The sequence below is a fragment of the Marmota flaviventris genome, chromosome 1, assembly GCF_047511675.1.
Source record: "Marmota flaviventris isolate mMarFla1 chromosome 1, mMarFla1.hap1, whole genome shotgun sequence".
Classification (NCBI taxonomy): Eukaryota; Metazoa; Chordata; class Mammalia; order Rodentia; family Sciuridae; genus Marmota; species Marmota flaviventris.
Window position 1 is genome coordinate 34,057,415 of NC_092498.1, and position 26,505 is coordinate 34,083,919.

Sequence of the window (26,505 nt, forward strand, 5' to 3'; positions counted from 1 at the left end):
CTGGTGATTTCTAACTGGAATGTCATTCTTCTCTTTTCTGTTGCTTAACCTTTCTCCTACCAGGCACCTTTTTGTGACTGGGTGGGCCACTTGGCACCAAGAAATTGTAATTACTATAACAATGATCTCATCTTAATAACTAACAGCTTATAGCCCCCAACCATTGACAAGACATTACTATATCTTAATATCCATTATCTCATTGTTTCATGGAACAACTGTATTATGTACATAGCACAGAAATTAGCATCCCTGGTTTGCAGATGAGAAAATAGAAGCAGCCAATGAAATTATTTTGTACAGTTCATGGAAAAAAAGGTAATGAATAAGACCATATTTCGGCTATGCTATCTCTGCTGGTGAAACTGTCCTCCTGTTTCATGCACTGCTAGTTATCTACTGATCCTTAAAACCTTCTTTTGACATCAGTTAAAGCAGTGTTTTCCAAGGAGCAAATGAGAATGACCCTGCTTATCCTGATTTATCCTGGTACTTAGGGTCTTCATTATTTCATCAACTGATCTTCCCATCAGACACTATTCACAGGTTTCCACTGTGGTGTGATTGCATATTCTCTTTTCTCTTGCTGGAATGATACTCTGCATTCCCATCTCTACATCCTCATTGGGTATTCACCATTCCTCAAGATCCAACTCAAAATCCATTAAAAAAAATCCACTTCCCTTTCTTCTCTCTCTGTTCACAAGCACCCTACCAGGAGATCACTTCACCCCTATTGATTTGCCATACACATCTCCAACTGCTGTCTTTTCTGATGTAGCTATTTATAAACAATTATGATTTCCCTGCTAGAATGCCAACTCTTTGAGTTCAAGTATCTTCTAGATTCATTTCTGTAGCCCTCATAAAGCTTAACCTATGCCTTGAACATACGAGGTTCTCAAGAATATGAGTCCACTTATAATGAATAGAATAATTCTTGGTAAAGGGGGCAATTTAGGTTGGGTGAGGACACCCATGTGAAACTAAAATAGCTGAGAACAGGCAAAATTTTATGGCTGCCTACTCTAACCACTGGACCATTTTTCCATTCCAGACAGGACAATAGAGGTCAGAATTTTTGTTGCTACCATTTTGTTTGCACAATCCCATTGGTTCTTTGAAGTAAAATCTTTCCTAGCACCCTTGGGGTTGTTCATCTATTGGGAGGGATATTTGATAGAAAATTTCAGTCTTCGGTGAAGTGCTGCTTCATTTATTCTTGAGAGATTTAGATTCTTTTTACCAGCCTGGTGTTCCAACAGCTTGAAAAATGAAAGAAAGAACCATGTCTGTCTAGACTGACCAGAAAGTAAAAACAAGGGGCACTTTGAAATCTGTGAATCTGACCACAACTGAGAGTTGTACGTAGTCCAAGTGACTGGAAAATCAGTTTCTTGGATTAGACAAATGCTTCCCTTAAGTCTCTCAAACTGCTAGCTTTCTTCTTTTATAATTAATAGAAAATTATTACATTGACAGACAAGGGACTTCATATTTGAGCCAATGGGAAAACATGACGTTAAAACCAGGGGAAATAATTTAGCCCCAAATAGAGTCGTTAATGCCAGGATAAAAAAAAAAAAAAATGTGCTAATGATCTCTAAGAATCAGACTGTGATGAATTTAAATCGTATTCTCAGATGGAAAATATACCAGTTCTCACTGGTTTGGGGATTGGGCACCCAAATGCAAAAATCCTAAAATGCAAGTTTAGCAAACAAACTCAAACTATCTCATTTGCATTTTATGAAAAATTAGAATGCTTTAGCATTCTAATAGCTAGAGATAGATGGTTCCCACTTCAAGAAACCAGATCCATGGGGTTGTAGCATCTACAAGGTGGGAGTTCCTGATTTTCATCATAGGGATTGCCATCACTCTGCTGGCTTACAGAAATGAGAGTGTATTAGGATGGAGCAGGGGGCAGGGTAGATGGTTTCAAGATACAGAGCTGCCTTGATCTTCTCTTGTACATTCAGCCATCTCATCATCCAACAAATATTTATTGCCCGTACATATGTCCATCTATTTTCTAGGCATTTTGAATGCAGCAAAGAAGAGAATCCATGCTGTGGTGGAATTCCCATTCGAATGGTGGGATACAGAAAATAAATACATACATAAATAAATATACAAAACCAGAGGGTGATCAGTGATATGGAATTGAAAGGAAAATCGAGGAGACAACAAGTTCTATGTTCCAGGGTAGAACAGAGTGAGGTACATATATTGTTTAGATTGGAAGAGAGAAGGTCTCATAAATGATATGAAAAATAGAACAGGGAACCTACAGAAGCCATAGAGAAAGACACATAAATATTGGGATAAAGAGTGTTCTGGGCAGAAGGAGTAGCAACTGCAAAAGCTATTAGGTGTGAGAGTTTTGGGCAAGTTCAAGAGACATCCAGGTTGAAGCAGAGTTAGCAAATGAGAAAGTGGTCATCCATGCATTTAGAGATTGAGCAGGACATACTCTAGAGGCATGATCTTGTACTTCTTATACTGGAAAAGAAAAGACTGTCCAAGAAAGACTCCCCTACAGTAGATGGGAACATGTCTACAACTATGCATGGATTATGAAAAAGCTCCCCACCATACTGAAACTATAATTGAATCTGAAACAGTCAAGGAAAGAGACACTGGAGTCCACTGAATAGAATATGGTTGGCAACAGTGCCTCCAGAGTGGACCAAACACATTCACAACTCCCTTGACTTCTCTTTCCCTCTGAACCTGCTTATTATCACCTCAAACCCAATGAGATTCCTCCATCTTTCACAGCCTAGTTCAAGCAGTCAGGCATAAATGGAGCACAATTTAAACAGAATGGAATTAGGAGCCTCAAAAACTTGGATTAAAAAATCTGCCTTTGTAATTCAGCTACCTGACTTTGAACAGTTTACTTAACCTCTGCAAGACTATTTTTTATTAACAATAAAATATTCTTTAAATGTATAAAGCAATTAAAGTAGCTCCATTATCTAAGGAGGGCAATTTTGTTATTGATAGCAGAGGACAGTGAAGCATAAGGGGTTAAGTAAGGAATACAAGGTCACTTTTGTAGAGAACCAAGATTTGAACCTGAACATTATGGCAACTGGATTATGTACCTTTCAGGGTGGTGTGTGTGCCCAAAGAACTCATGTAAAGAAATACAACATAGGTGCTTAATAAATTATCAGTTCCTAACAATTAATACTAGTTTTGGTTGCAAGTGACAGAGGAACCAACCTCCAATAACTTAAGCCAAAAGTAAGATTTTGGTTTTATGAGTAAAAAGCTAGATATTATCTCAGTTTAGACATTTAAAGCATGCTTGCTCCAGATACTGTTAGTGAGGTTCCAGACTATTGCCACTATCCATCTCTTGATCTTACCTTGCCCATTCCTTCTCTTTTAAGCCTCATGTGGTGAGCCAGGGTAGGGTCAGTTCCAATTTTATACAAAACCCAGTCCAAGAGAGAAAAGGAGTTTGCTGTCTTGATGGTTAGGTTGAATATGTGTCCTGGTTTAGCCAGAATGTCACCCAGTCCAATAGAAAAGAGTAGTCCATTTCCCTGATATGGGGAGGGGGGAGCACATCCTGAATTTCTCAGGGCACCTGCCCAGTCTAAAGGAAGAAAGGAGTGCACTTCTCTGGTGGACAAGGTAACCACAGGTCCTGGTTTTCCCAGACTTTATTCACACTGTCTTACCAGCTTAGTTATTAGGTACAACTCTCTCCTCTCTCAGAACTATCTCAGTTTACAGTAGACCATATGGTCATTCCACCAATAGTGCAAAGACAATTACTGAGAGTTGGTCTCATTGACTGTTACCTCAGATACAAAGTTTTCCCCAAATTTCAAGAAAGAATTATTTGGTTGAAAGTGGTAGGGATGTTTCTGCCAAAAAAAGAAGAGAGGAACTGTTATCCCAAGAAGTTGGGTGGTGGATTCTGGGTGGCCAAAACCATGACTGTCAATTACATTTCCGCTCTATGTTTGATACTGTTTGGTACCATTTGGTAATACATTGGAGAAGTTTGGGAGTTATTAAAATATGTATTTGAATCTTGGCACTATTGCTTCCTCTAACTCGTTGACCTTACTTGGATCATCTTGCCTTTCTAAGCCCCAGTTTCCTCATGGATAAAGAAAGATTATTGAATCTGCCTCTGTGAGTTATTATGAAGATTACATAGGTTTATGGGTATAAAATTATTTACCACAAAATTTGGCATACACAGTTCAATAAATTGATAGCTGCTATTTTCTATGTTGCCTGAAATAGATTTAAGCACATAATGGATGGTCAGAAATACCTAGTGACCAGTCGCTAGGATGGGAAACAAACAAGAAGAATCATGAATCTTGTAGTGAGTGTAGGAGTCTGTGTGAGTTTAGACCAGAGCTGCTGTCAATGCTGGCAAGCCCTAGTGATCAAGGAAAGAAACCTTAGAATTTTGAAATTGAGTAGATTTTTCATCCAACTGAAACTAGGGGAGATTACTGAGAAAATGTCCTTTTTAGAACAGCTGGTTTAATGAGGAAAATATTAGAATCTAAAAAAGTAAAAAATGTTTATTAAATATTCATATGGGAACATACAGATATTAATAATTAATAGACCCTATGCCAAGAAATTTGTAGAACAAAACTCATAAATATACAGACAAGTGTTCTACTTAGAATCAGTATACAGTAGGTATGTTAGTCAGGTTTCCATTGCCATGACAAAATACCCGAGGAAACCAACTTAAAAGGAGGCATAGTTTATTTTGGCTCATTGTGTCAGAGGTTTCAGTCCATGTTCTCTTGGCTCTAGTGATTTGGGCCTCTAGTAACACAGTACATCATGGCAGGAACACTTAGTAGAGGACATTTGCTCACATTATAGTAGCTGGGCAGCAGAGAGAGAGATAGGAGGGGCCAAGCTTCAATATTTCCTTCAAGGAAATTTTCTTCCGTAGGCTCTACCTCATAAAGGTTCCACCATCTCCTAATAGTGTCACAGTCTGGGGACCAAGCCTTTTAACACCTTGACCTTTAGGAGGCATTCCAGTGCAAAACCATAGCAGTAGATAATGATGAATGTCATCATCTTCAGCAAAATAGTTTTTTGGATGAAAAAAAAAAAAAGTTGTAAGAGATGCCCATCTCAAGTGATCTGAGGGGTTAGAGGAAGAAGAAGTCCCTTCCAACAAGGTAGAACATGGAAAATTTAGGGGTCATTAGAATCAGTTCTTAAATATAGCTGCTTTTTACATGTAGAGAAGAAGAGAAAGTATCAGAGGCCTTGAACATCATAAGACAATCCTTCCCTTGGGCTTTTGTTTCCTCTGACCAGGTTGTTCTCCTTCCAGTCTCCTGGAAGCTTGTTCCTTCACTTCCTTGCATCTTTTTTTTTTCCAAGTGTCCTCCCTTGCTCCCTGTGTAAAACTGTGACACCAACCACTTCCCACTCTTTTCAATTTGTTTTTGTCTTGAGCACTTGAAATTCTCTAACCCAGTATATACTTTATATGTTTATCTTTTTTATTATCTGTTTCCCCATTCAAGAGCCAGCTCTAGGAGGGTGGGAATTTTTTCCTGTTTTGTTCACTGTAGTATCTCCAGTACCTAGAATAGTTCCTGGTGCACAGTAGGTACTGAGAGTTTGTAAAAGGAAGGGAGGAAGAGAATATGGCTGGGGAGGAGTTAGGAATCAAAGGATAGACAAAATGTGGAAGTTCGTGCCCCTGACACAGTATTGGTGCAGTCAGATTGAGGCAGACATATATATGTATGCAGGGTGAACCTAGGAGAGGAAATAGGTACAAGGAGCACATATTGAAGTCAGACTTAGACTTAAAGCCTTGGCCAAGGAATTTAGCTTTTACTCTATATATCATGGAAACTATCAAATGTTTCCTTCTGAAGCTAATGTAGAGTTCTGTTCCAAGAGGATTGATATGACAGTGTTACTTGTTGCAAGGGTAAGCAGAAAGAGAGGCTGCAGTAAGAGACACCAGTTAGGTGACCACTACAATAAGCTACCTAAGAGGCTAAGCTACCTCCGACGAAGAGAAGAAGGTGGAAAATGGCAAGGATAAAGGGGGTGTGCAAGAAAAGAAGAGGGTATACAAAGAACTAGCTTAACACGAGTTGAGCCTTTTAATAAAAAAGAAAGAGAGTGTGCAATAATGAGATGATCTATATGTGCAGTGTTTGATGTGACAACTGCTCTGACATTTATAGACAAGAGTTGACGATTCTTAGAGATGGACAGTACCACTTTCTCCTTAGGAACAATTCCTTGGCAAGGAAAGTGATTTTTAAACATTGCTTCTACTTATTTCACACTATTTTTATAAATTATCATAACATAATAACCATTTTAGTATTCCTTTGGGACTTATCTACAATCACTACTGAAAGTTAAATATTATGATATCTCTATCCATTCCTCCAGCCTTCTTTTCACAATCAAGTCTCCTACTAAGAGGAATTGCAAATTTTCACATTTGGAAGACATAGTAAAGAGAGCAAAAAGTACAGTATGGAATTGTCCAAAAGCTGAAATAATCAGCAAAAGTCTGGAAATAGAGTGTATGAGTCCTCCTTCCTTTTCCAAGCAGCCAAAAATTACATTTCAAGTGCTTCAAATCTATTCTTGAGTGTGTGTGTGTGTGTGTGTGTGTGTGTGTGTGTGTGTACATCCACATAAATAGGGTTTCTGGTGATAATCATAGAGACTTGACTTACACAATCCAAAGAGGCCATATTCACACAGAGTGCAATGGCAGTGCTACTTTCTATAGAAGGGCAGTGGAATGGTTGTTTTTACAAGAATGAACAGAAGAGGACTGACCTAAGGGTGGTTCTCCTCCAAATTATCTCACCCTCTCAGGTCCCATAAAAATTGCACCTTGGTAGTGCAAGCCTGTAATTCCAGCAGCTTGGGAGACTGAGGCAGAAAGATTGCAAGTTCAAAGCCAGCTTCCATAACTTAGCGAGACCCTGAGCAACTTAATGTTGCTAAGTCTCAAAATAAAAGATAAAAAGAGCTGGGGATGTGGCTCAGTGGTAAATCACCCCCCCGGTACCAAAAAAAAAAAAAAAATGCACCTTTAACCTTCATTTGGGTTACCATTATCTAGCAGTGTGAAGTAGTTCATGAAACCGTTCTCTTCTGTGATTGAAAATCCATGATGTTCTGAGAAAGTTTGGCAGACAAAGGCCTGAAAAAATGTAGAGGTCTAAAGGTAGGGATACAGGGAGGATGGTTTCTGACTACACACCTGGCCCGTTTCATACACAGTTGAGTCAAGGGGTGCATTGCTCTGAGCTATACTAGACAACTGGGTTGGAGTCAGACGGCAATGGGTCTTAAATGCTAAGTTAACCTAGGAAATAGGGAGCCATTAAAGATTCTTAAAGATGAAAATTTATGGAAACACAGATCAGTTAAGCTCTCCCACCTCCAAACATCAGAAGTTGAAGTTATCCACAGACTCCTGCCTGAGTATCTCTCTGAGAAAAGCAAGGTTCCTTTTCTACTTTTCGTGCTTCAGGCCAACTGATCCACATCAACTCAATTCACTATATATTTACTGCACACATATTATACCTCAGTGCAGTTACAAGTTACAGAAACATCTGCTGAAAGTACTATTTTCTGGCTTCCCTCTCACTTTGAATATTTTCTTTCATTTCCTCCCATTTGCAAGGCCTTGGGTGACATTCCATCAGGAAGTAAACTTTCCAAGTACTGTCATGTTAGAGCCTTAGGAGAGAGCTGATGTGGCCTAGAGTGTTAACAGGAGCGCTCTGTATGATGAGAAATGTATGTTTTCTTTACTCTGGCCAAATTTTTCTAGACCAGAAAGTGAAGGTTTTTTAAATATTAGCATGTAGTATATTTAACAAAGTGCTTACTGAAAATCCCACAAAATATGTCTTTCCTGCATATTTTTAAAGCACACAGGCGCTCACCTTGGTTTGTGTAAGCATTCAGTGGTGCATGTTATACTTTATTTTGGCTGATATGAGACATATTGGAAGGGTGGCTCTCTTCAGACTCTGGGTTAAGTTGGCAAGCTGTGTACTAAGTTGGTCCCAGGATAGGACGACCTGAGTGAGACTGTTGGAGAGCCTTCACTGTCTGCTGTACAAACAGCACCTCTACATTCACAGTCCCACTGGCACCTGAACCAGCTGAGGTTAGGGCCTCAGCCATGGATGTGGCCTCCCTTCTAACTGCTCCCTGACTCCAGTCTCATTCACCACCCTCCAGCCTTCATGTTACCTCCATAATCTTAAAAATACAAGTGTGCCTTCTGTTTTTAAAACCTCCAGTTGTTCTGCAGGGCTGAATGACAGCAATCATTTTCACTGAGAGTCAGGCCACCCCCAGGGAGAGCGATCAGAATCTGCACAAAGGGCTGGCCGGGGAGAGATAAGTGTGCTTTCCAAGTCCTATTTAGCTTCACCAGTGCTTTGTGTTTCTTTTAAATAATATTTGTGAGCCAAATATGATTTATGTTTATTGAAAGTGGGATACTGAACTCTAAAAAGAAGCCAAAACTTAGTGGGGCCCTAAGTAGGGTAGTGCATTATTCAACTCAAGAAAAATTTTGTGTTTTGACATTTCTAGTCTCATTAGTTGACACTGATGATACTAACATGAGTGGGTCTTGGAGAGACTTTTAGTCTGGTTATAGAGAAAGATGATAAGTCTAATTTCAAGTGGTCTGAGATGTTATCATAGAGATATGCACAAGGTAGGTGAAGGTTCGAACAATAAGGATCAATAGACATGCTTGGGAGCTGCTTCATAAAGGGCAGTAAAGACAGATGGACTGGAGTCAGATCTTGGAAGCACAATTGTCTGGGCTTGGAGACTCTCTTATAGATCCTGATGGAAAGTGGAATTAAAGGTGGATCTTAAGTACCCCGCTGTGATCCCATGTGAATGGTGGCACCATTAGGCAGGATGGAGAACCCAACCCAAGGAGCAGGTCTCTGCAGAAGGTGAAACTCCACCTTGAACACATCAAGTGTGCAGTGCCTGGTTGAAATGTCTATCCCATAGTCTGAATCTGTAAAGGGATTCCTTGGCTGGAGAAATCAGTTTGTGGTGATTAGTGGAAGAAATGGGTGCAAATATTATCCAGAATAAGCATGATATGAGCAAAAGATGAGGTCAAAGATAGAACTACCAAGAATATCTTTAGGTGAATTTCTTTTTAAATCTAAAAATATAACTGTTTCGTTTTCCCATAGAAAAACCTAAAATGTAAGAGAATCACCACCTGAAATATCCATATGTGGAATTAAATAAAATTGGCTAGGGCCTTTGTACTCAAATTGAAAACACATCAAAACAAAGCAAAGCAAAGACAAACATAAATAAATACAACACACGCCTTTCTATCTTTCCAAGTCCATTCCCCAACTGTGGCATAGTAGTAAGCTTAATTTACAATTGCCCTGGTAAATCCTTGCCATCTTTTTTTTTTAACCTTTTGGAAGTTGATATTAATTTTATAAACCACAAATTCTTTTATGGATTCTAATATCTAGAATTTTCCACATTAGATTGGATGATGTATTATAATTTAATTAGTAGAAATCTTCTTAATGGTACATAAAGCAATTGTGCATCTTATAGTCATTGGCTTGTTCAATTCAAACTCATGCGGTAATTACTTTTGGCCTCCCCTTTTGGTGTCAGCAGGCTACCCTTTCTCCTACAGGATGAAGTGAATGGCCTTTGCTCCTCCTTGCCTTCATTCCCCACCTACCCCAGTCTTAGCAGTCTCCCCAGAGTGGCAGATAGAGGAACCATAGCCCTCTCTTGCAAAGCCAGCAGCAGTGCAGCAAGAGCGCTACCCAGGAGCTGAGCCCCTCTTAGCCCAAGGCTTTGTAGGCCCTAGGAGAGCTGGGGAAAGCAAGAACCCAGTGACCTCGTAAAACACAAGCCCCTCTCTTTACAGAAGGCCGCCCTGTGTGCTGAGGGCTCTGGTTGCAAGCAGCAGGCACCAACCCCAGTGGGATTTACTGGAAGGAAATCTGGTGCTGACACCACCTCTCTTGGAATTTATTGGAAGGAAATCTAGTACTTACAGAATCAACAGGAGGCAGAAGGAGTGGCTTGAAAAAGGGCAGGGACCAAGGGAACTCAGATACAGGACCTCGGGAAGAATCTGGCCAGGATGTTGGGCATCACTGTTTCTACCCCATATTGCCCCAGATGAATCCTAACCATCCCCTCTCTTTTGTTTCCCAAGGTCCAAAGATAAAACATGAGTTGGGAGCATCCAGGCTGATTGCCCAGATACTGTCTGTGTCCTGGTCACCAGGAGTTAGCAAGAAAATGTCTCCCCTTGGAATCAACGGGAGGAAAATAGGATCCAGCATGTCCCCAGGACTGAAAGGGATTTTGACATTGTATTGCCAAACAATGGCAAATGTTCCACTATATTCACTTTTAAACATCTCAAATTCGTAAGGCCATCAGAGCAAGTCAACAGAGGACTGTGTCATATTAAAATTGACTACATTAGATTTATCTGAACCATGGGCTGGTAGAGGAAACTACTCTCTCTTCTGGAGCTCAGGCAAAGGGTCAGAACTTGTGCTAAGTGAGTTATGTGTGATTGCTGCATAATGTGCAATTAGTCTTTCTTAGACCTTCAGAAAGTGTTAGGAAGGACGACAGTGGTTTCTAAAGATTTTTCCAAACAGGGGAAATGAATGTAGCAACTGGAGATGGCAGAATATGGGTGCTAAATAAAACAATGTGTCTAAAAGATGCCTTTGTTTGAAATTAGCTCCTTGGACTGACAGGTAATTAACTTCTGCCACTAGTTTAATTTCTTGTGTGAACCTGGATACAGGAAACCATACATGGGTGGTAAGTTTTTTTCCCCCGCTCCAATCTCAGAGGAACTGTAACCGGGTATGAACTAGTGGCACAACTCATATATCAGTAGTCTGTAGAGGGTCTACATAAATCCTTTTCTTTAAACTTATTTAACTGTTTTGAAAATGGTTTCAACAGAAGTAATTCCAATTGCACCAGAAAGGAAACCAGAGTCTTAAAGAAAAATATACTCTCTTTGCTGAGCAAGGCAAACATATCAGTATGCAGAGAAACAAACCAGTCTCTTGTGTTTTATTTCTTTAACAAATCCACTGAAACACTTATTTTACATCCTTAAGGGGCTGATAGACAAAGAATCCTGTAGCCACTAAAAATTAATATGCACACTGGCTTCTAACCACTTTAAAAAGATAGGTACTTTTTAAAAAGTTTCCCTGTTATTTACAGTATATTATACGATTTTTCGCATAAACACAGTAAATAATTTTGTGCTTAAAAAAATAGATGGAAAACATGCTCTCTGGAGACGGATTTTTCTATTTAAGGAATCAGATAACCCACTATTTTCATGAGTGTGTGTCTCTTTGCATAAACTAACACATTGTGTTACAAACCTCCCTTTTCACAGCCAAGTCCTTCATAGGATAATATTTTCCCAATAAGTTCTTAGCGCCTTTCTGTCATGATGGGTTTTTTTTTTATTCTTTTAAGAATTAATGCTAAAATAAATAAAAACCTTTATATCTGGGAAGATGAGAACTTGATACTATTTAAAGATGACTAATCCAAAGCCATTTAGTAAAATTGCCTTCAGTTTTGAGAACTGGAAGATGCAAATGCATAAACTAGATGCCCCTCCTAAAAGCACAGCGATAGAACTGAGAATAACTGAATTTGACCTTGATCCTTGCGTCCCAGGACTGAGAAGAAAGAATCTGATTGTTGCTGTCCTACTTCCCCCAACTCACCTTACCCACTCAACTCACTCTCTCACTCTCAAGTGTCACCTCAGGGAGACCTTTGCGGGTGACTGTTTTACATTGAGACTTCCTCCCTTGAGCAGATGCTTATAATCCCCCTTTCCCACTTTCTGTTTCCCTTATAGAACTTGCCTGACACAGTACACATTTTGCTTTATTTTCTTGCTTGCAGTTTCTCTCTCTTAACTTGAACAGAAACTCTCTGAGCACAGAAGCTTTTTGTCTATTTGGTTCCGGCGGCACATGCCCAGCTACTGGCATGTAACAAGTGCTCAATCAATATTTGTTGACATACAAGCTAAGGTAACTTTTACTTGAAGATTTCTGCTTATACATGCCCAACTAACGTAGTGGTTTAAAAAGCATTTTCACACCAACCATTTTATTTGGTAATCTTTACAACAACATTGTGTTTTAAGAAAGGACTTTTATCCCAATTCAGTAGATAAGGAAACAGAAAGTCAGAGAGTTTGTATATATTGGATCAACCCAAGAAGCTAGCAAGTGACAGACTCCAACTTGGCACCCACATCAGTTTCTTCCCTTGAAGTGCTACTTTCACCCAAGTGGAGAATCCTTCTGGTCAGGGAAAATAATATTCAGCATTATTAGTTGTGTCTCAGATCAGTGGATTCCAAAGTGAAAGTGCAAACAAAAATTATATGTACCGTATATATTCCTGATTAACAAAATAATCCATTATGGATAATTCTCAAGGATGTGAAACCTCATTTCCCAATTGAAATCCACATTTGCTCATCTCCTAAAGTGGAAGAGTGACCATGATGAGGTCAAGCATGTCCACCTCAAAGAGCCTTCAGAATTCCCCCCTTACACCACAACCTGCTTGTCTTGGTCTAAAGGTGCCAAGTTCTGATACATAAATTAGATTATTTGCATGACACACTCACTGCCTTAAATATCACTATATATCTCCTGCGTCCTTCCTACTAGATTGGACCATTACAGAAGGCAATGCACTTTATTAGCTTTAGCAGTTTCATAGGTCTGCTGTGACGGGGAACCACAAACTGGTATTTTCAGCAACAGAAATTTAATAATGTCCCACATTTATGGAGGCTATAAGTCCATGTCTATGGGTTTGGTTCCTTCTGAGACTGAGGAAGAACCTGTTCTGTACTGTCCCTTAGCCTCTGTTGGCGTTACTCCTTGACTTGTAGAAGCATTGCTTTGGTTTTTTTGCCTTTGTCTTCACAGTGTTCTCCCTGGTGTGTATTTGCATCCAAATTTCCCTTGTTTATAGACACCAGTCATATTGGACTAGGTGCCCATCCTGCTCCAGTCTGACCTCATTTTAAATAACGTCACATTCTAAGGCACTGTGGGTTAAGACTTTGACATATGAATTTTGGGGGATACAGTTCAACCCATAACACTGGACTTATGAGCTTTTGGACTTGTGGTACTAACCTGCACTTCGTAAGTGTCCAGGCACCGCTGCTGAATCCATTCAATGTAAAGAGATGTCTCCAGAAGGCTCAGCAATGGGTCCACTTTCCAGCAGATGAGTGGCCTTTTGAAAACTGCTTCAGAAGAAGAAACTTTCTTCCAGCTAGTTCCTCACTGTGCTTTGTGTTAGGTCCCTGGATAAGGATGATGCAGCTTGTCAAAATGGATATTTTCTGTAGGACTTTCCAAGCAGGATAATATGGGTAGATAGCATTGATTATCTTTATATATGAGTAAAGACATATATGTGCCAATGCTTTAAAGGTTTATTTGTGGAAAATTCTGAATAACTCGGTGTCCTTTTCAAAATTTTAAGCGCAACTTTAAATATCATAAATGCAACTTCAGAGTTATATTAATTATTAATAAATAACAATTCTCCTTAAAGATGTTCTATATTCTTTCTGATGTGTATATAGTGTGATAATAAAGCAATGAGGTTGGCTGCACAAGCTATATACCTGCATATGGGGTACTGTATTTCAATGAAAATTTACATTTAAAAATTTCAATATCTTAATTTCAATCCTGTGTACTTTATACCTCCACATTTTAAAAACTGGTATATTTCTTCCACAGTTCTTGTCAGAGCTTTTGAGGTTGCTTTTCAGGCTGTACACATTTATTTGGGTACTTAGGTATGCATTATAATATTTTCTTCAGGTAATTTGTATTAAATTTTGAGTTGATACCTTTCAGCATACATGATGATAGGAATTAGAATGAACTTGAGATCTTATAAGGAAGTCTGTGAACATTTTTTAAATAATTGAATATATGGTTTGGGGGGAAATAAGTGAAGTCATTTCTTTTAGACTGCATTTGGATCAACGAAATCACCCACCTACAGTAAATACAATATTACATTTGGAACTATGAAAAAAGTTTTTAATTTTCATAACATATTTTCTATGAGTTGAATTTTCTAATGAGTTGGATTTTCTTATGACACCACGACTGTCTCCTAAATCTCCCATGTTGATTTCAAGCTCTACATAATAAAGGGGCCCTCTTAGAAAGAGGCAGGTGGAGAGAAGAGGGAGAATGAACATACTTTGCATAGGCAGGAAGGGCACTATAACATCTGGTCCTGGTAGTTGCCTTTGTTAGTGCTCATTAAATTCACATTAATGCATGAACTCTTCTGAATGTGTAAATGCCATTTGGGGTTACTTACTTTCGCCCACCAATAGCATTCCCTTTGGGGGTCTCTGCCTGGTTGTTTACTTGCCAATGGCATTTGACCTGGGGTCAGACCTGTATTTAACCCTTTCCTGTAGGTCAAAAACAAATTAATTTGGTGAGAATTCAATTGGAAATGAGTCATCTGCACAGCAGGTGTCCCCCTTGGAGAAAATGCTCCAGGTGGAAACATTTTCAGATCTGTTCCTGGGCCATCTCTGAAGAAGCTTCAGAGGTCAGGGAGGCAATTCCAAGACGTCCCACATGGTGAGGGCCTGGAGAGGAAGGGAGCAGGTGCCCACCTGGGGCGGTTTTCTCAGCAGCTTGAGGAGACTTTCAAAGAAGCCTCTTTGGGAGATAATTTATTCATGTATTCATGAACATTCATCTTGGGCATTCATTGTGGACTGACTGACTTAGAAGTTGCCCTAAATGATTGGAACTTTACCCTTTTAGCCCTACCTCCCACCATCAACCAATGACTTTGAAGAAATTATTTCATTCTTCTCTTTCTTTTTTCTAGAGGATGAGGAAGATGAGGAAATGGTGGAACCCAAAGTTGGCCATGATTCAGAGCTGGAAAATCAAGACAAAAAGCAGGAAGTGAAGGAAGGTATGATGTGGGAGATTGAGTAATTATTTTATTGTTTTGTTTTCTCTTAACATAAGGGATGTTAAAGGTAAATAAAAATTAAATTTCTTTCCCCACATGAAAGAATTTCTTCAATTAGTCAATATATTACATTTATCAACACAAACTGTAATCGCCAAAGCAAGTGTTAATTATTTGATTGGTAGAAGCAAATAAAATGGAAATCACTTGCAATTCCAGTAAAATTATTACTATTAATAAAATAAGATACAGTATCAATTTTCATGTTACAAAGTTCACTCTACCATATATTCTCAATAATAACAGTAAAGAAAAGGAGCAGATATAATTATCTTATCAATAAAATTCTGACTTTTTTTCATGTATTCTACGTGGAAACATTAATAGGGGCCATTACTGTTAACTGTACTATTAAAAGGGTTTTTTCCACAACTCTGCCTAGATGAGGTAAAGAACCTCTTACATACTCCCCAGTAAGAATAGTAATTTAACATTTATTAAGGATTTATGATATACTTGGCTCTCTTCTAAGCAGTCTACAAATACTGTCTGAAAGGAAAGTGAGGAACCAGAGATGGACGAGCAAGAAAGGAAAGAGAAGACCAGACAGAGATACACAGGAGAGTTTATTTGTCAGAGCTGACAAATAAAGGCCATCTCTCCAAAGATGGAAAGAGGCAACACAGGTTTGGGCTTTCCTGACTTTTATGGGGCAGGCTCAGGGATTAGAGCTAGGCAGTCCAAATGCAGGTGGTTAAGGGTGGGGATGGTATGTGGGAGTGGTGAGCCTTTCTCAGAAACACCCTTGGGCAGGAAAGTGAAACTTTTTCTTAAGATGGGCTATCACTTAAGATGGCCATCCAGATGCTAACCAAGGATCTTACACTATCTACTCCGCCAAACGACCTTTGAAGCATGTACTGTTATTATTCTTATTTTATAGATAGAGAACTAAGAAGCCAGGGGCTTAAAAACTTACCCAAGGATACACAATTTATAAGTGCTTGAGCCAAGATTGAGAGCTGATCCATTTTACCACAATGCCATTCTCATAGCATTTCCTTACAAATCCAGTTTTTTATTATTTTCAAACTCTCAGTCCATGGAGACTGAAGAGAATTTTGAAATTGTCATTCTTGCTGACTGATGGACAGTGATACCTGAGAATTGAATGTAGGTCAAAAGATCATTCCATATTCACAATCGAGTTTCTCAAATACTGAACAATATAATTCTAAAACCTCAATTGATTTGTAAATTTTAAAGGTGGCCCTGATTCTGGCAGAGCCTGTGGAGCATGGAGCATAGTCAGCACTGGGAACTTCTGTAGGAATACATGCATAATGCTCCATGCACTTCCTTCAATCCCTTGGGCTAGCAAGAGAAAATTTGTGTAGCCTGCCTGCATACTTATTGCAGATCACATCCCCTTACATTCAGATATTTGCTTAAATATCATATGGAGTTTAGTGAGACAAATTTTAATTGTTATAAATCACATCATATTCAAAATCATTTGAAATTGTATGTGTATGTGTTTAATTTTTTATATGCGTTTTATGCAGTTTCAGTTATCTAAAAAGCCAATGCAGGATAGTGATGGGGGGGGGGCGTGGAGTCTGGAACCTATATCCCCAGGATCAAGTGTTGGCTCTGCCACTTATTAGCTATATGATCACCACTAACTTATTTAGCTTAACTTCTCTTGGCCTCAGTTTCTCCATCTGGCAAGCAGAAATAATATCTACCTCCTAAGATATTTTATGAGGTTTAAAGGGGGTAGTATGAAACAATTTGGCACAAAATAAATGCTATAAAGAAGTTTGCCAAATTATCATTAGCAATCTTACCCTGTAGTTCCTGCATCTGAAACTGGGCTGTACCCCTGATGGGATTCCCTCTTTAGTCCAGTTCTCTGTGCACAACTTTGTCATAGTCCATAGCTTTGCAATGGGAGCCTGGTTACCTGGGCCCTTGTGAAATAAATGCAAAGTCCTTTCTACCTTTTGTAGAACTATTATTAAGTCTCCAATTCCTGTGCTTAGTCCCAGGTATCAACGAGGTATACTCAAGTTCTGGGGTGTGACTGAGGGCATGAAGAAGATTGAGCAATTTTAACAATAGCATCTACAGAGAGCACCACAGTTACTTTTTCTGAGACATTCTAAGTGGATTTGATGGAAGAGATTTCACATTTAAACTTCTACTAAAAACATCTTTTTTAAAAGGCTGAAGAATAGAATATTATTATCACAGGTCAGCAAAGAACAAAATAAGTCAGGATCTATTAAAATGTATTCTTTTTCCTTTTGCAAAATACGCTTAAAACATACTGGATAATAAGGAGCCAGAGCAGTTTTTGTGGGTCTTGGCATGGATTCCCCACCCCCTCACCCCCACCCCTACTCCAAACCCAATCTCCAAATCATCTTCCCTGGCAAGGCAAAGCAACCTCCTTCTTAAGTTCCAAGCAAAAACACCCTTCAGTTTTAACTGTTACTCATGCTTCATGGAATTGATTAAAGTCATGCTAAAAGTCAAAAAGAAGTTTGTAAGGACATTTCCTGTTACTGCTGTGCTGTGTGCCTTATTCTCCATTAATGGCTTTTCTGCAAATTAGCACATAATGGGTTAAAAGCATGTTTATGTTGGCATCAAACTATCTGGCTTTTTTTTTTTTTTTTTAAGCAGAACAGTATTTTGCAAACTTTTAAAAGAATCTCTTGCAGATATAATCATGGCGCCATTTGCACGACTGCATTGTAGTCAGAGCTGTGTCAGCACTTCCAATATGAACCCTGCGTTTCAGGATTTATTATTCAGCCATAAAAATTTGCTCTGGGCTGAAACTTGACATACACAGTTTCAAACCAGGGAACACAATTTTGAGAGATCCATTTGGCATTTTATTTTGGAAGGAAGATTTTAAAAAGTGGTGAGAGGGATGTGGGAAAAATCAGTGCTCACTAGCTTTTGATATTTTTGCCCATGTAATATCAAAATGCATTAAACAGTAAAGAAATGTAGTTTGGATTTACTATTGTTATCACATAGAGTAGGAAATAAAACTGTAGGTACATTTTAGCTTTTCATCAACATTTAGGAAATTTCAACATGTTAGTGTCTGGGGTCTTCATGGATGTTTAGAGTTTGGGAACAGCAGAATCCAAAGCCTAACTCTTATAAATACAAATTAACTCATAAATTGCACATCAACTTCAGAGAAGGATGCCCTTCCTCATTAGTTTGATTTCCTTGCTGATGTTTATGAACTGGTTTTATAGTAAAATTCCCATTAGAGCCACCGTTTCTATTTAATCTGATGATTTTCCTGGGTTTATTTATTTATTTTTTAATCTTTTAGATATTCTGAAAAAAAATGCTTTTAAATGTAACCTTTTATATTGAAATGTAATGCTATGTCATTGAAACAAAGTAAGACATTTCTGAAGTAGATAATTCAAAAATAACTTTTTAAAATTGACTTTAAAAAATGAGTGCATTATGGTTACACATAAATGTGGAATTCGTTTGTGATATGCTCATACAAAACACAGCCTGGTTAATTTCACTCTGCTGTTCCTCCCCTTTCACATCCTTCTTACTCCATTGTTCTCCCTTCTATTGTCATGAGATTCCACCCCCCACTTAATCTAAAAATGAGATATTAAAGCATTCGATATAAGCTGTGAATTTCATTATTAACTTTATATTTTTATAGAGAAAAAAATTCCAAGAACCCTAGAAAAGACATGGAATATAGTAGGTAGGAATAATTAAAGAAAAACTGACAAAGCACACATTTGAAAATTATTTTGTCATTTGGATTATATTTAAGTCATATCTATATATTCTATTTTTCATAAAGAGTTTTTATAGGCACTTTATTTTTTTAAAGAGAGAAAGAGAGAGAATTTTAATATTTATTTTTTAGTTATCGGCGGACACAACATCTTTTTGTTTGTATGTGGTGCTGAGGATCGAACCCTGGCCGCACGCGTGCCAGGCGAGCACGCTACCGCTTGAGCCACATCCCCAGCCTCTTTATAGGCACTTTAAATGCATGAAGTGTTGTTAACTATCAGATCTTGAAAGAAATATTCCATGTTTGGGTTGTAAAATAAAACAAACAAACCAACCCTGTTATAATAGCACTTTCTGCTTAAATTATAAGAAAAATAAAATATTTGCCCATGTTTTGTTCTGGTATGCCTTTTGCTATTAAATTAATTTCTACCTTTTCATAAGGTGAGCTTGTTGAAAATAATTAATTAGGTTTCAGAAATAGGGAAAAGCTGAAGAAACAGATATTTCAGGGTGAATTTGGGGTCCATCCTAGAGTAAAATAATTTATTCTTTTTGTCTATGCCTGTATTTTGCACTTTGCGGATTTTTTTTTAATGCCTAGAGAGGTTTGCTTTTTGAATGCACCTTTTAGTTGTGATTCCTGGATACTTCATTATGTTTTCATTATATTGTAATAACACTTATCAATTTAAAGATTTGGAAGTAATGGGAGGTTTTTCATCAAAAATGACTATGGCCCTATTGAATTCATAAGTTGAACATTGTTTATGACTTTTAAAGAGTACTCATCTGCACATGCATATTATTATTTTGTGCAAAATAAATGCCAGTTGATCTCTTTCAGACATCAAAGCTTAATATAAAGTATATCCTTTGTTTTGCTTCAGTAGGAATTTAATTTCAGGCCAAATATTGTATTGTCAAGCATACTATCTGGAGAGGCTACTGCTTCAGCTACCTGAGCTTGGCCTCTGCGAGTACACTTTGATCAGCCATTTATGTTTCTCTTAGAGGAGAGGTTGTATGTCTTGAAAGCTGAGATCAAAGTGACAATAAGCTACAGAGAAGAAAAATTACAGGAAATTACACAGATGCTATTTTTTTATTCAAGGTAATGGACCTATAAGGAAAGATCCAGGTGAAATAGAAGTGGCTCAAAAAGATAAACAGAGACTGGAAAGATTTTTTTATATCACAAAAAAAAAGGAATGGAAGGGGAAAGTTCCTATATCTTTGCTTATATCAAGTGTATCTCAAGTCATCCATTAAGAGTGGCCAATACTGAGTGAATCTTTCTAAATAGGACCCTCTTCTTGGCCCATCCTATCCTTGTTTAGGGACACTTCTTTATTTGTTTAATAGAATGAGCCAACAAATTGAACAGAGCATTTTGTAAGGTATTTTCCCCCTTTGGCTGTGTTACATTTAGTAGTTTAATGGTATTCTGGAGATAATTTAAATGCCTCAAAGGGGTTTAAGGAAGTAGACTAGTAAGTTACTGCTTGATTACTAGTTATTGAAAGCATAATTATTTGCCTAGAATATTTATCTTTAACCCTTAAACCAGCCAGAATTAAAGTCTAGGTATCATTCTATCTCCATTGTACAGATAAAACAGCTGCCCAGAGAGCTTCAATTTATGGATTAAAGAATCAAAGCTAGCAAATGGCAGAGGAGATGTTTGGTTCTAGCTTGGTTTTGTAGAATTCTTCATGTTATTAATAGCCTCCATAGATTCCCCCAACTCCTAGCCAAAGTCTAAATCTACATGTTGCCAATGTCACCATTCTCAAACTGATCTCTGGGCAACACTACACAGCAAAAGTTAATGGGGATTTTGGACAGTCCCAGTACACATGGGAAATTTTATGGCTCTGGAGAATTATTTCTGTCTAGGACTGCTAAAAACTATGGAGTGGATTTTGTTTGGAGGTCTCTGACGTAGCTGAGGAATCATGTTTTGCCATGATACTATCTGGACAGCATTTCTTAAACTGTGAACCAAACTACATCAGGATCATTCTAGTTTCTTGAAAAAACAGATTCTCAGCTCCTTCCAGATTCTCTGTATCATGCTGTCTGACAGAGATGAGGAAGCCAAAAGAGGAAAGATGTTATGAAAATTAAAGACTTGAGATCACTGTCATGACAATGCAAAAAAAGGGGGGGGGGCTTCTTCAGCATTCAGATTTCTTAGGACAGGGGCTTTGAAAAACCAATAGTCAAATCAGATAGCACCTCTATAAAATATTATGCTGCCAGTGACTGTACTTAATAGAATCTTCTGACAACCAGGTAGAAACTGGTCCTGGTTATTGGTGGTGGTGGGGTGGGTAGGGCGTGACTGTGGATGTGTTTGGGTAACTCTGAAGGGATGAGATTCCACCTTGGAGCCCAACTATGATTTTAATACCTGCCTCTCCTGTAAAATAAGCTTCTATGCTACTGAGGAGTAAGCAGTGTTCAATGAAGCCTCTCTGCTGGAGTGCTGAGGTGGAGTTCCTGAGCCACTCTGAAGTTTGGGCTGACAGTATCTACCCTTGAGGGTTTTTCAGTCTGGGAGAATTCCTAATCCTTTCCCTACAGTTTTATGCAAAACCTGCCACCAATAAATGGTTTATATAACCATACTTGTGACTCTGAGGTGAGCTAATTTTCAGACCCTGTGACATACCGCTAGCTATGTCATTTCTCTGGCTCATTTTTTTATCATCAAATTTAGCTTAATAAAATTAATCACGCTAAAAACAACAGGAATAAAAACAATTGTGGATGTTTTATAGAAGTGTTTATTTGCTCCATATTTAAAGGCAGAAGATATCTTGGGTGACAACAGGTTTGGAAAGAGATGTTTCAGCTTTAAACAGAGCTGTGTAACAATGTTTGCCTTAGTAACAAGCTATGCAAAAGGAAGTGAGTTCACCCAGTAGAAAGAGGAAAGTTATAGTCTGGATCATAACCATAGATGGTTCCTAATTATTTAATATGTGTGGCTTTATAATAGTATCTAATGTAGTTTTATAAATTTCTTTCATGCTATACTTGAGCTGTTTTTCAAGTTCATTTCCAAAGAAAATAACATTTAGAACTGATTGTTAAAAACATGCTAATCTGTTCTCATTTGTAATCATTTTCAATTCTTCAAAACAGTAATTAGGCCAGAGATGAAATCTTTTTGTGGGAATTTCTGCAAAAGCCTTTGCTGTGAATTTAAGAATGATCTAGAATTCATATTAACAATGGTTCATTCCACTGTGTCTTACTACTCCCTGATGAGCAGTCTCTTTCAAAAGTTGGATTTCTCTGGAAAATCTTTTAATTGTCCTTTTTTTCTTTCCTAATCATCTCTTTTACACAAAAAGCCCCTCCAAGGGAGCTGACAGAGGAAGAAAAGCAGCAGATCCTGCATTCAGAAGAATTCCTCATCTTTTTTGATCGAACAATACGGGTCATTGAAAGAGCCTTGGCTGAAGACTCTGACATCTTTTTTGACTACAGTGGTCGAGAGTTAGAAGAAAAAGATGGGTTAGTCTCTTGTGTGCATTTTTAAAATAGAGTGTGTTCTGTTATTTGTTGAGCTGGGGATTTTGCTGTTTTCAATGTTGCTGTTTTAAGAGGCAGAGCCTTTCTGGGTGCAGTGGTGCATGCCTGTAATCCCAGCAGCTAGGGAGGTTGAGGCAGGAGGATCATGAGTTCAAAGCCAGTCTCAGCCAACAGTGAAGCTCTAAGCAACTCAGTGAGGCCCTGTCTCTAAATAAAATACACAATAGGGCTGGGGATATGGCTCAGTGGTCAAGTGCCCCTGAGTTCAATCCCCAGTACCAAAAAAAAAAAGGCAGGGCATTGCTATTTCACGTAGGCTAGAAGGAACTCCTGGGCTCAAGAATCCTCCTGTCTCAGTCTCCCATGTGTTGGGACTACAGGCATGCACTTCCATGCCTAGCTTTGTCGGTTGATTTTAAATCCACTTCTGTATTGACTAGGCAACTTCATATATAAAAAATCAGAGGTGGGTGAAATTCCAGGACTGATCTTGCCGAACAGCTTTGACTATGAGCTTTGATTATAAACTTCTGTCTTAAAGTTTCCCTGTAATTATCATGTGCCTCTGTAAAATGTTTTTAAACTTGGCGTCTTGAGAACAGTCAGGTGAAAGAGACAGGCAGAGTCACATATATTGTACTTTAAGAAAACATTCTTATGATGGCAAAAGGAGATTTGTATTGTATCTACTAGATCTATTTCTTGATGTCTAAGCAAACAGGAAGCTGAAGAACATAAACATGAGATATAAAAGGACTTAACTGATGTGGGAGACAATAAAGGTACTGGAAAATTTTTCTTCTTTTTGGTCCTGTAAGATGATGCATATGTTTGTGCATTTTTAGAAACACATATGACAAGGAGGTATTTACAGATAAAAATGAACAACCACCACAACAACTAATCAATAAAAGCAAGGGGCCCCAAATGCCTTTCTCTGTTATGTAGTGTGTGTGTTAGAAAATGTAGTGGCCGTCAACTGTCATTATAGGATAGCAGGAAACACTTTATAAGCCTTATAAGAAATAGACATAGGGTCACAAGTTTAAAGCCATCCTCAGCAACTTAGTGAGGCCCTAAGCAATTTAGCAAAAGCTTGTCTCTAAATAAAAAGGGCTGGGGATGTAGCTCAGTGGTTAAGCACCCTTGAGTTCAATTCCTGGTCTCAAAAAAAAAAAAAAAATAGATATAGCTGCTTTTTTTTCTAAACTGCAGATTTCTTTTATCTAAAAACAATATGTGAAAGTAGGCTTACTTGCCTTTTTTATCAGACATGATTTTTCACTATTTCTAATTTCAAATGCATTCTTAAAGGACAACATCATACCATCATTGAGGATGCTCAAAGAAATGTAGCAAAGGCTTAGAGAACAATTTCAAAAGGGAATTATAAGAATGTTCTCAATAGCTGGAAGCATCTTTAGATTACTTTGTTGAGACAATAATATTTTAAACATATATATATATACATATATATTCTGCAATTATTATTATTTATAATAAAAAATCCATTATTTATGGCTCAATTGATTTTGTTTGTCCTATTCCTCCAAGTGCCTGGCCAAGCATTATGCTGGTTTCCTGGAAGGATCTGAATGTAGGCACCTCTTTCCTGGATGTGCAGTGGTGGAGCTGAGGAAGGGTTACCAGGGGAAATAAACATCATTATAGGTCAACCAGTTAGAGCCCAGATAAGTATTCTGGAGCCAGGTCACCCAGACTGAGCAAGCACTATCTAGGATAAACAATGCAAGGTGCAGTCCAAAGGGGGGGCGGGTAGGAATAAACGAAGAAAGGTGAATGTAAGAGAATTTCTGAATCAAAACTCATGCAACTTCGGCAGCTTCTTGTGCAGATCCAGTAGCTGCTGGTGCAGAACAGGCATTACTCAATTTAAGTTTTCAGCCTTGTGGAGCAACTGTATGAGCAGCACAGGGTTATTCAAAGGAGGTGTTAGGGCCAGCTGTCAGTCAGCCGAGTAAACACTGGCCAAAGTGCCATCCTTCCAGACCGAAATGCTGTTTTGGTCCATGGCAAGAATAGTAAGCATCTGAACACATCTGGTGAATCCTCCACTCTCCACCATGCCTATCTCCTGCCAGAAATTATAACTATTGAGCAAGAAGGAAGTTAGCAGAGCCAGTTGGGGTTTCCAGGAAGATAAAACATGCATATCCTTTCTAAGCCAATGATAGATAAGATGGTATTGATATCAAAGAATTTCCTTCTGGGCTATGCTCCCTTAATAGCAAGGAGATTTCTAATAAACCCTGCTTCTGGCTAGAACCACTTAGGGACAGGAAAATACTCCAGGACAGGTCAAGAGGAAACCTGAAACAAAATTGAGATCTCATATGAGGGTTAGAACAATGTGTGGGCTGGATTGTAAAGAGCTTTTTAGAAAGGAGACCACGTTCAGTTCATTTGTTTATGACCAGAGTTTGTGGTCTAGATTGGTGTTTGGGCTTCAGAGAATATTTACGTGCTTTGCCTATGCCATGTCTTCACTGTTTTACTATGAGTTGGGTAGAAATGAAGCTCTGTTCTGAAGCATCCTATTTACCTCCATTGTTTAAACCCTTCTAGGGATGTTCAGGCTGGAGCCAATCTATCTTTCAATCGTCAGTTCTACGATGAGCATTGGTCCAAGCATCGAGTGGTCACTTGTATGGATTGGTCTCTTCAGGTAAGAATTATTGCTGGCATGGACAACCTGGGCTTGTACCTACTCATGATATTTGTATAAAAAGTAGGAGAGGTTTATTCCTGTGTTTTGGGTATGTTTGCCAATCTACAATTTTCTCTATGCCTGTTGACTTTACTGAGGTTTTCATTTTCATTCTCCATTTAGTTATTTGTCTGTATTGAGTAGTCACACAGACAGGAGCCGGACCATGAACCTGCTTTCATGAAGGTCACCACTGATTTCCTACTTTTCAAATCCTGTGGATATTTGTAAGCTTTCATTCTGCTTTAACATCTCTCCATCAAACAGCTGAGCAGACTTCCCTGTACTTACAGAAACAATCTCCCTCCATCGATTTCTCTTTGCTCAAATCTCCTGTCTTCTAGCTCTCCACCTTCTTCAAGACTTCTTTGGATACACGCTCAGCCTCTACCCTTCTTCTCCACCTGCTGTCTGGAGAGGTCTTTTCCACTGCAATAGACTCAACTACAGTATAATGTCCCACCCAATCCCCTTCCTGAATTCCACTTTATCCATCAGATAGAACCACTCAGGTGTCCCATTGAATTTTAAACTTAGTATTAACTCATTATTCCCATAATTTCTGAAATCCACTTTTGCCTTGTATATTATCTCTGTTAAAGGCATTACCGTATACCCACTTCCATCAACACTACAGACTCCTCTCCTTTGTCATTCAGACCAGTCTGTCTTCTAGATTCTTCATTTTCCCACTCAGATATTCATCATGTTACACCTGTACTATTTTTTAACTTACTAACTCTATTTCCTACCTCTATTCTTTTCCATTCACAGTGTTCCCTCCAGACATCTAACCAAATGATATTTCTTTTTTCTTTTCCTAGTTAATTACACATGACAGCAGAATGCATTTCATTTCATTGTACACAAATGGAGCACAACCTTTCATTTCTCTGATGGTACATGATTTAGAGTCACACCATTTGTGCAATCATACATGTACCTAGGGTAATGATATCGATCTCATTCCACCATCTTACCTACCCCCATGTCCCCTCCCCTAATTCTCCAAGTGATATTTCTAAAATTAAAATCTAGTCACTTTAGCCCCTAGATTAAATCTCCTCCTTGGCTATAGAAAGAAAGTCTAAACTCATAGTGTGGCATTTAAAATGAAAGCAGACAAAAATTTACCAAAAATTGATATGGTGAATGTGCAACTCACCCAGGGGGCAACATACAGAGCACCATAACCAGGATTGAGCAGATAAGTAATGTACACAAAGGCACTGAGCCTTGCTGTGGTGAGGTCAGAATTTGAATCCAGTGATCTGATCCCTGAGCTCATGTTCTCAACAACACATGACACCATAGTAGTGAGGGAAGCAGAA

The 26,505-nt window shown here is 38.4% G+C and overlaps 1 protein-coding gene across 1 annotated transcript in view; it reads left to right on the plus strand.

The window, feature by feature from the left end:
* Positions 1-26,505, plus strand: part of Dync1i1 (dynein cytoplasmic 1 intermediate chain 1) — a 294,624-nt gene that overhangs the window by 160,518 nt on the left and 107,601 nt on the right. The window contains exons 6-8 of the mRNA XM_027952799.2: positions 15,007-15,096; positions 22,266-22,428; positions 25,033-25,132. Of these exons, the coding sequence (XP_027808600.1) occupies positions 15,007-15,096; positions 22,266-22,428; positions 25,033-25,132 (353 nt within the window). The remainder of the gene's footprint in view (positions 1-15,006; positions 15,097-22,265; positions 22,429-25,032; positions 25,133-26,505) is intronic.